This window comes from Trachinotus anak, unplaced genomic scaffold (genome assembly GCF_046630095.1).
Source record: "Trachinotus anak isolate AG129_WGS33_773 ecotype Australia unplaced genomic scaffold, CSIRO_AGI_Tana_v1 ptg000039l, whole genome shotgun sequence".
In the NCBI taxonomy this organism is placed as follows: domain Eukaryota; kingdom Metazoa; phylum Chordata; class Actinopteri; order Carangiformes; family Carangidae; genus Trachinotus; species Trachinotus anak.
In genome coordinates this window covers 180,940-192,133 of record NW_027273890.1, presented here as the reverse complement: position 1 = coordinate 192,133, position 11,194 = coordinate 180,940, and the positions used below count along the sequence as shown (strand labels likewise).

At 41.7% G+C, this 11,194-nt stretch overlaps 1 protein-coding gene across 1 annotated transcript; it reads right to left on the bottom strand.

Moving 5' to 3' along the window:
• Window positions 1-9,682: 9,682 nt before the first annotated feature.
• LOC139615003 (putative uncharacterized protein DDB_G0286901) lies at window positions 9,683-10,978 on the bottom strand. Its single transcript, XM_071472752.1, has one exon. It carries the CDS (start codon window positions 10,976-10,978, stop codon window positions 9,683-9,685), a length of 1,296 nt encoding a protein of 431 aa, XP_071328853.1.
• Between the last annotated feature and the right edge of the window lie 216 nt (window positions 10,979-11,194).

The window sequence follows — 11,194 nt, the reverse complement described above, 5'->3', positions numbered from 1 at the left end:
CTGAGTCTCCTTTCACATCCAAATCGCCTCCTCGGGGGGCGACGAGGATCAAGTCTTTATCTGTTCACTGCTGAAAAACACATTTGTTTGTCTCCTCTGGTGTTTTTTTCCCTGGTGGAGAGTGAGAGTGGACGACAACGAGGAGGCTGTTTGAGGAACAGGAGCTGCAGGGAGAGTACAGTTCACTGAGGCAGGATTAACACACTGAGGACTCACACAGTGGAGGGAAAACACACTGAAGATCCACACAGGCGTCAGAGGAGGTGTCTGCAGGATCAGACTGAAGACCTGATACCTGATCAGAGACTAAATGAGACCAGTGTCGGTTTGATCCTCAGGTTTGATCAGAACATGAAAATAAATGACAAAAAGACACAGACGTGTGTCTCTGATCAGCTGACAGTGATCAGCTGTGACAGATCATGTGATCTGTGTAATGAGACCCACCTGTACATAAATTATACATCAATAAACAACAGGATTAAAAACACTGAGGTCAAAGGTCAAACTGCTCCAACTGAGTTCATCTCATCCAGTAAATAAAGTTTTAATGTAGTTGTCAGGGTTTGGGGGGAGGGGGCTGAGGGTTCACTGAGACTCTGTGATGTGGAAACATGGAAGCTGCAGGAGAAGCTGCTCACTGATCTGATCTTGGACCAGTTCACAGTCTGAGCCTGTGGGATCACCCTCTGAGGGCCAATGTTCATCTACAACACTGCTGACAGGGGCCATAAGGGGTGAGGGGCCCCCAGGGGGGTCTGATGGTCATTTACTGAAACTTTCTGCTTAGTTTTAATTTTTTTCTTGTTCATGGATGTGAGAATTTGATCCTGATTGACAATGAGACACTGATCTGACCTCTGCTCCTCATGTATCCTCACAGTCTATAGGAAAATATTATCATTATTATTATTATTATTATTTGCAGGTATTATTATCTGTCTCTCAGAGATCCTGGTCCTTCAGCAGCTTCTCTGAGGACTCTGAGGCTCCTCCCTGACCTAGGTCCATCTTACCTGGTCCCGCAGTTTGTCTGGACTCCAATTCTACAAGAGTCCTGGTTCCAGACTTCTGTGTGATGTTATTCACTATCACATAGAGTGTGTGTCCTCAGTGTGTGTCCTGTGTCCTCAGTGTGTGTCCTCAGCTCATCTCTGATTGATTGTCTCTTAAGGACATTTCGAGCATTCACAGTGGTCTTCTTCTTCATGTCGTTCACACAGCTGGGACCAACACTGTCCATCTTTCTGCTGTCCCACAATGCCATGTTTGTGGTGGTCAGTGGGGGGAGGAGAGGGAGGAGGGTGAGGACTGAGGAGGCCTGTCTTCAGAGACAATTGTCCATATAGATGAAGACACTCTGTCCACACCTGGACAGAGAGAGACAGGTGTGTGACATCATCATTAATGTCAAATTTATTCAGAATACCTTCCTCACATCCTCAGTCAGGCGGACTGAGACGACTGAGGCCAGTGAACACAGCACCAGGTGAGTCCATGTGTGTTCAGGTGTGTTCAGGTTGTACGTCAGCTGAGCTTTAGATGAAGAAACGTTATCATCTTCAATCTGTGAATCAAAGACAACGCTGATCTGAGATTGGACTGAAGCTGCTGCTGAGAAATATTGATGGTAAAACACAGAACTCATCAATATTTGATTAATACAAGAAGAAGAGGAGGAATTTTTATTAACTTGATACTTTATGCACAAGATTTCTAATCCAATGTTTTTAACCAGAATGAAATAAAATAAATGTCAAAGTAATAAAATAAAGAACATGAATGAAACCTAAGAAAATAATGGATCATAAGTTCATTAATTAATTCAGTCTTTTACATTGTAAAACACATAACGTGATTTTTCTCTGTATTCATTCAATTAGTTAGATGTTTATTGATTTCAGACTTAATTATGTTGATTTTAATTTATTAAGTTTTCTTTTTAACATTTTTGCTGTTTTTTTGTTAGTGTTTTATTATTATTAATATTATTATTATTAACAGTAACAATAAATAATCTATAATTGAAAAAATATCTATAAATATATAAAAGCAGCAGCTAAACTTTGGTTATCCCCTAGGTTCGAACCCAGAGCTGCTGCTGCGTGTGTGTGTGTGTGTGTCAGATTGTGCTGATGTTTTTGTGTACAGATTATTTCTGCTGGATTAACCCTGTGTGTCTGTGTGTGAAGTGAACATTGTGATGTGGCTGCAGACACACAATAAACCAGCAGAGCTCTTTGTTTCAGTGTGTTTATGCCTGAGGAGGAGATATGGGCCTGATGATGATGAGGAGGAGGAAGGCAGGAGGTGACACAGACAAAAAAAGGATGAGACCAACAACAACAAACAGCAGTATCACAATAAACCTGCATAATTCTCAAGATCCCAATGTGTCTTCTGCTGCTTTTTATCCAGAAAGATTCAACAATGTGGAGACCTCACAAATCAAACCCACACACAACCATCTGCAGACACACAACCATCTGTAGAGATACACAACTTGTCTGTTGTAACACTTTTAAATACTGACCCGACAACCAAGTGGTTAGGGTGTGTACCACATGCGCACAGATGCTCTTAGCAGGCGAGTCGCTGGTTCGACTCCCGACTGGCCCGACTTCCGACTGGCCCGACTCCTTCCTGCGTGTCATTCCCCCTCTCTCTGCCTCTTTCCTGTCACTCTCTACTGTCCTATCAAAATAAGAGCAAAAATACCCCAAAAATATCTTACTTACTTACACTCAGTGGTGGACAGTAACGGAGTAAATTTACTTGAGTACTGTACTTAAGTACATATCCAGAGGATTTGTACTTTACTTGAGTATTAGATTTCTTTGGTACTTATTACTCTTACTTGAATACATTTCCAAGACAAATATTTTAACTTTTACTCGAGTAAATTTCTAGGAAGGCTGAAAAGTACTTGTTACTTTCAGGTCTGCTCTTTTTTTTCCTTTTTTTTTTTTATTCTAAAATACTATTGGACACATGCTGTGTTTGTCAAAGAATGAAACCTATCACAGTGCACGCTCTCCACTGGGATCTACGTAAAAGCGGATAATAATATCGGGACATGGGGAGACAAGACAGACATGGGGAGACAGACATTGGGAGACAGGCACGGAGACAGACGTGACAGTTTGTTGTGCTCCTATATTGTACTGGTACATGTCCTTCCTGTAAAGTCAAGTGACTTCAACATTGAGTTATTGAAAGCAGAGATGTAGTTTTTTGTAAAGCAGTGGTTCTCAACCAGTGGTCTGGGGACAACATTGGTCTTTGAGGGGGTTCCAGTTCCCAACTTAGCTAAATGATAGAGTTAGTTGGATGGTGCAGGTTCATTTGATTACAGTTTTAATGATTGTTAATAAACACTGCATCTGCAACATCTGCTGTCCTCTTATGATCCCATTCATTTTATTTGTTTTTATAGGTGTTTCTGCAGGCTTTATATAACTTTGTGGTTCTAAAAGCAAGCACATCAGTGCAGGTGGTTTCAAAGAGTTAATTCTCAGAAACAAGAGTTAAAAGGTCCTTAAATTCATTTAGAAAAAATTATAGTAATTCATTGATGTGAAAAATAAGAAGTTTACTCTTACTCTTACTCTTACTCTTACTTTTACTTAAAGTAAATTTAAAAGCATGTACTTTTGGATACTTAAGTACCTTTAAAAGCAAGTGCTTTTTTACTCTTACTCGAGTAACATTTAGACTGAGCTACTTTTACTTGTAACGGAGTAAATTTTGACCGGTAGTATTTGTACTCTTACTCAAGTACTGGGGTCGAGTACTCTGTCCATCTCTGCTTACACTACAGGAAGTGCTTGTATTAACAGTGTGATGCAATATAAAATAAAATATGACCAAGTCTACACATCAAACTGAGGGAATTAAAAATAAATTCATGCTTACTTCTGCAGGTGAGATAAATAAAAGCTCCGCCCCCTGTCTGAGGAGATGCAGTGTATCCAGAAACACCTGTACTGTTGTCACTCTGACATCAGATCTGCTGCAGGTGTTAGAGTCTAAACAAAACCAAAACCAGCACAGGAGTTATAATCAGATCCTTCAACAGAAACACTGGATCAGGATTAATCTTGTCTCCTGACTTTCCCGCCTCTGACTGAATGTCCTGTGATCATCACCATGTTTCCACCTGTCACTCAAACACAGCATCTCTGCACACATTAAAATTTGAATCTGAAAATATATTTGAAGTCTGTATTTGAAGTTGTCTCCACAGGAAGTGCAGCGAACGTCATGGAGACGAGTGTCAGGCAGATGGACTGATCCATTCAATATGTGCATATTAGATTCCACTTAAAATTTGATTATACACGTTGGTTTTTAACATTTCAGGGATGAAACTGAATAAGTTCACTTTACACTGAGGCTGCCCCAGATTTCCTCTGCAACAGCACAATGAAGAAACAGAGACCATGTCCTCACAAGTCATGCTGTAGACTGTGTCCCCAGACTGGAGACAGACCAGCACACAGGTATACACACATTCACACACACATTCACACACACACACACACACACACAGACACATTCAAACACACACATTCACACACATTCACACACATCCACACCCTATACACACACATTCCCACACATTCACACACATTCACACACACACACACACATTAACACAAATTTACACACGTTCAGACACATTCACACACAGACACATTCAGACACACACCTTTGATTGATGAGATGTTTTAAATCACATGACTAAAACGACTCAGACCTTAAACCTTAAACTGAGAGAACAGCTCAGTCGTTGATTATGTGCAGTAGAATCAAAGAAGCTGTAGCAGAGCAGGACTTAAAACCATCACAGCTGCACCTGATTTCCTGTTAACAGGTGTAACCTCCACCTCATCAACAACTGACTATCACCTGGTTCTTATGTAGAACCCTGGGACTTTACTGTGACCTGGTCTGAGTGGTCAGGTTCTGGTGGTAGAACGGTTCTCCTGTATCTTGCACTTTATAACAAGTGGTCTGACTTGTGCTTGAGTTCCTGCTGTGTTCTGTTCTGCCTGTGTGGCGTCCAGCCACTCACTCCACCTCTCACCTTGTTGCTGTGAAAGGAGAACTGGGTGAAGAGGCTGGTAGTTGGGTAACAGCCGTCTGACTCAGAGGGTTTGTGGTGTGCAGACTCAGCAGGTTTCGTCATCCGTCAGTCTGTTGGCAGGTAACCGTCAGCGATGTGGCAACACAAAGCGACCTGCCGCTCCAACACTTCCCCTCAGATCAGTTTCACTGCAGCACAAAGAGGAACAGCTCTAACTTTACCTTCAGTGACCTGCAGTGACCTGAGCATATGACGCCTCCACTGTCTGTTGGGAAACTGGTTCATTCTTTACAGTGATTCTCCACCCAAACTGTGACCAGTGACTCCCTGGTGACAAAGACAGTCAGTCACTGGTCAAAGGTGACGGATCAGTAAACATATGAGTCACCTCTCTAACTGTCTTTTATGACTTATCGAAGGTATGTTAAACCTAACTGAATGTTAACCTGACTCTGTTAAACCTGACTCTGTGTAAAGCCTGACTGTATGTTTAATATAAGTATATAAACATAATTTTAATCAAATTATATTTGAACAATTCACACATTGTTTGTATTTATACAATAAAAATGCATCATAAGTTAATCATATGTTTACATGTGAAAGTTATCAGTAACTGCAGATGTTAATTAAACATAGAGCAGTAGAAATAAACAGTATATATCCTATATATCTGTCCTGGTTCAGGGAAAAGTAAAAATAACTAATTGTTGTCATGTTTTCATCAGTGTTGTTTGAGCCTCTGTTGTTGGCACAGCCCCTCACAGAGTGAGTGGGGCCCTGCAGCAGCAGCTTCACCACAGCTGAGAGAAAACTTAGTGTTTCATCTGGTTCCTATCGGAGGATCACACAGGTCACCTCGCCGCCTGCAAACCTTTTCTGTGACTCTGTAATGAGCTGGAGGATCAGTCCTCAGATTAGCTCTGCAAACAGTCTGCTAACAATCACACACTTTACATATTCCCATCCAGGCTCATGTTCTAGCAATTACACACGTCCATTTCACCTGCAGGGATCATAATGAGGCCACGAGGAGTTCTCAGTTACTATTGTTTACAACACAGAAGTCAAACATCAGCATAAAATGTGCATTAAAATCATGTAAATGTAAAGATTCATTCAACAGGTTCAGATCATCACTTCATCTGCTGCTCATCTACTATTTCATCTTCTTATCCTGAAGCCTCTTTTAGATTTTAGTCCTTTATCTTCCTCAGAACAAACTTTATCTCCTCAGCTCCGGCACTGCTCAGACTCTGAGTCCTGGAAGATACAACATCAGAGTTTAGTCTCACACTCTGATTAATGACCTTAATGAAGTGAAATCAGCATGATTCTGCTGTTACCATGCATGACATTTCCTGTTTCTTTTTTTAAACTCTTTATTTATAGATCATTTTCATCTTTTAGTACAGGAAGGTAAAACAAAAAGACAAATACAAAACCTTGAACAATTACCCATATTCAAGGTCCGCGGGTGATCAACAAATCCAAAAGACAAAGTATCATACATAGTACATGCAGACAGTCTCACTCATTAGCCAAACATTTCCTGTTTCTAATTAGCCTCCATCACCTCCACCCTCACTGCCTGGTGTTGTGTTTGCCCTGAGTTCCAGCTGCAGAACAGCAGCAGCAGCTGGATGGGAAACATCTGTCAAACACAGCAGCTGTGAGCATCAGGTCTGAGGCAGATCACCGTCCACCACCCGGCCCCAAGGGACCAGGCTGAGCCAACGCCACCCGACACCTCACTTGGTGTACGAGTGTGTGATTCACAGGTTGGGTGGAGCAGTTGCAGTGCTGCCACAGGTTACCTCGCTTGTCTTTAATGAACTCTGGCAGCCATGTTGTTTGTGTCATGTTGATCCACCCTGGAGCAGAGGTGAACTGTGGGAAACCTGGAGGAGATAAATCCATCTGAGACGCCTGATTCAACCCTCCTGCCTCCTCAAAGACATGCTCTGCTCCATCAGTTGACGTAGATGAAATGAAGAATAAATTACACTAAACATATAAAAATTGTTGAATAAGTGGAACCACAGAAAATGAAAAGTTTAAATAGTAACCAAATCAATTCTCCAGGTGAAGATTCGTCATTTAGTGAAGGAAATTAATGACTAAATAAAATCATCTTCATGTCTCCTGTTGATTGATAATTGATTTTCTGTCCTGGGATGTCAGAGGACATCACACCTGTGTCATAACAACATGTAATAACCATGTAACTGATGATTATTAATCTACAGAACCAAAACACACATGATGGATCACACAGTTTATCCACACATTATACTGACTGTGTGTCTGTGTGTGAGTTACTGTGTGTTATTGTGTGTTATTGTGTATTACTATGTCTTACTATGTTTTACTGTGTGTTATTGTTTCTTATTGTGTCTTACTGTGTATTACTGTGTCTTATTGTGCGTTATTGTGTGTTATTGTGTATTACTGTGTCTTACTGTGTGTTATTGTCTTATTGTGTCTTATTGTGTATTACTGTGTGTTACTGTGTCTTATTGTGTCTTATTGTGTGTTACTGTGTCTTATTGTGTGTTATTGTGTATTTCTGTGTCTCATTGTGTGTCACTGTGCCTGGTCTTGCAGGTCACACTATGGCCATGGTCTCTGTGAGTTGACCTCTCCATGATAAACTTATCATGTCACAACAGGTTTACTTATTTAACATTTTTCAATGACAATAACTGAACCATGAATAAAACTAATGTACATGACAGAGAACTGCTTCAAACTCTTCAGTTCACACTGAAGCTTGTTAAGGCTTATTCATAAGTCTAAAGAGGGAACAGCAGTATCATCTAGTAAGAGCTTCATTTTGCTCCTGGACGAACTGGTTGGCCAGTTCCAGCTGTTTCCTCCTGAACACTGTTTCCACAACACACAACACGGAAAGGCTGGTTGAGCATGTTGCAAAGTGTTTTTTGTTTAAAGCCCATTCACCATGACAGTATCCTAATAATTTATTATTATTTTATTATTCTGTCCCTCTCTCACTGTCCCTATCAAAATAAAAATATAAATGTCCTGTTAAACATTTGTTTAAAAAAAAAAAAAGAATGTCAGTGTAAATCTGAGCATAAACTGTGGATTTGAAGATTGATCCCTCCACATCATCACTCTGTTTCTGAGGTTTGAACAGAATTTCTTCATCAAACATGGATCTCTTATTGAAATATCTATCAACAAATTTCTTCATTATTTCCCTTACTTTCAACACTGGTGTGAACCTTACTCCAGCACATGACAGATTTATTTCTGACCTCTGTCCTGTAAACTCAGCCACAAAGTCCCACTGAGCCACATCCTCAGTTTACAGGATTTAAACTCAGTGGAGGTGTCAAGATCAGGGACCACTGGACAACACACCTGCAGCTCACATGTAGTCCAAACCTAGAGCTTTGATTAGGCTGAAAATGTCAGATTTCTCCTAAAGATTCTGCAGTTTGTTAAAGAGCCTCTGGTGAAGATCAGATGTTTCACCTGGTTAATGTCCACATTATGTTTTTATATAATAAAGACATAATTTAAGTGAAATAATCAGTCACCACCATGACTGAGTGTTTCCACCTTGAACTGCAGTGAACCAATGACAGTCTCATAAAAACAGATTCAGACAGTCGGGATTCATACTTCATAGAACCTACGGAACCAATCCTTTCAACTTGAGGGGATGTGGGAGAGAGCCAGAGTTAGCATTAACACAACCACTAACACTGTGTCAGCCACTGCCAGTTACAAGCTAACAAACAACAAAAACAGATAAAAGATGCTAGCTACGCTAACTGTTCTGATCCGTCAGCTAGTCTCTGATTATGGTCTCAACAGACTCCTCATCTGAGTCTGGGTCTGACTGAGGCTCAAACATGAGGCTGAGTCTCTCTGATATTTCCTCCTCTAACATTTTTATACACCTGGTAGAGCACGTACCATTCACGCTTAGTCCTAACCGCAGCAGCCTGAGGTTCAAGTCCGACCCGTGGCCCTTTGCTGCATGTCTTCCCCCCAGTCTCTCCCCAACTTTCCTGTCTCTCTTACTGCGACTATAATAAAGGCATAAAAAGCCTGAAAACATAATCAAAAAAACAAAAACCAAAAACATCTTCATACTCTCTGCTCTTTAACCTGGACACCTGGAGCCAGCAGGGGGCAGGGCCAAGGCCTAATCCAGGTTTCTCAATCAGGAAGTCTAAATAGATGAGCGTCCGACCAGTTTTTATGAAAACGTATTTTTAAAATCATCTGCTATGATTCATATTTAGTTGAACATCTAAATATGATTCATAGCAGAGGATTTTAAAAACATGTCTATAGAAAAACCTTAAATCAAGAAAAATGTGTTTGATGAAGAAAATAAGTTAGGAACAAAGATGTCTGTGACATCACAAGCAGAGAGGGTAAACCACAGTAAAAACAGGGGCCTTCTTCAGTTCAACATCAACACTCTCCCAAACAGACACAGGTTTATAGAAGGATGTCACCAGGTGATAAATATCCAGACAATCAGCTGATCACAAAACCTCCCTCAACTAATATGAAATTGAAATAATTGTTTGTGGAGCCAAAGACTGAAAGTCAGTGCACAGTGTTGCTGTGACTCTGTAACATGCTGCTGGTTGTGTTGCTGTCACTCTGTAATGTGTTCCTGGTTGTGTTGCTGTGACTCTGTAACATGCTGCTGGTTGTGTTGCTGTCACTCTGTAATGTGTTGCTGGTTGCGTCGCTGTTACTCTGTAATGTGTGGCTGGTTGTGTTGCTGTGACTCTGTAACGTGTTGCTGGTTGTGTTGCTGTTACTCTGTAATGTGTTCCTGGTTGTGTTGCTGTGACTCTGTAACGTGTTGCTAGTTGTGTTGCTGTCACTCTGTAACGTGTTGCTGTCACTCTGTAATGTGTTGTTGGTTGTGTTGCTGTGACTCTGTAACATGTTGCTGGTTGTGTTGCTGTTACTCTGTAACGTGTTGCTGGTTGTGTTGCTGTGACTCTGTAATGTGTGGCTGGTTGTGTTGCTGTGATTCTGTAACATGTTGCTGGTTGTGTTGCCGTCACTCTGTAATGTGTTCCTGGTTGTGTTGCTGTGACTCTGTAACGTGTGGCTGGTTGCGTTGCTGTTACTCTGTAATGTGTTGCTGGTTGCGTTTCTGTTACTCTGTAATGTGTGGCTGGTTGTGTTGCTGTGACTCTGTAACGTGTTGCTGGTTGTGTTGCTGTTACTCTGTAATGTGTTCCTGGTTGTGTTGCTGTGACTCTGTAACGTGTTGCTAGTTGTGTTGCTGTGACTCTGTAACGTGTTGCTGGTTGTGTTGCTCTTACTCTGTAATGTGTTCCTGGTTGTGTTGCTGTGACTCTGTAACGTGTTGCTGTGACTCTGTAACATGTTGCTGGTTGTGTTGCTGTGACTCTGTAACGTGTAGCTGGTTGCGTTGCTGTGACTCTGTAATGTGTTGCTAGTTGTGCCGCTGTCACTCTGTAATGTGTGGCTGGTTGCGTTGCTGTTACTCTGTAATGTGTTCCTGGTTGCGTTGCTGTCACTCTGTAATGTGTGGCTGGTTGCGTTGTTGTTACTCTGTAACATGTGGCTGGTTGCGTTGCTGTTACTTTGTAACGTGTTCCTGGTTGTGTTGCTGTCACTCTGTAACATGTTGCTGGTTGCGTTGTTGTTACTCTGTAACATGTGGCTGGTTGCGTTGTTGTTACTCTGTAACATGTGGCTGGTTGCGTTGTCGTCACTCTGTAATGTGTTCCTGGTTGCGTTGCTGTTACTCTGTAACGTGTTCCTGGTTGCGTTGCTGTTACTCTGTAATGTGTTGCTGGTTGTGCTGCTGTCACTCTGTAATGTGTTCCTGGTTGCGTTGCTGTCACTCTGTAACATGTGGCTGGTTGCGATGCTGAGCCTCTGACTCTGACAGCCGGACTTGTCCCCGGCGGGCGCTCAGAGACTGTGGTGGTTGGACCTGGTTCAAGGATTAACTGTTCCAGGGAGGGAGGAGGGTTTGTTGGCTCGCTCCGTCCCCCAGAGGATGCTGGGAATGAAGAGAGAGAGAGTGCCCCAAAAACAAAAATCCCTCCACCCCCGTAGTCTCTCTCT

Coding starts and splice junctions, on each gene's coding strand:
- LOC139615003 (XM_071472752.1), bottom strand. CDS start 10,978: ATGTTACAGAGTGACAGCAACGCAACCAGGAACACATTACAGAGTGAC.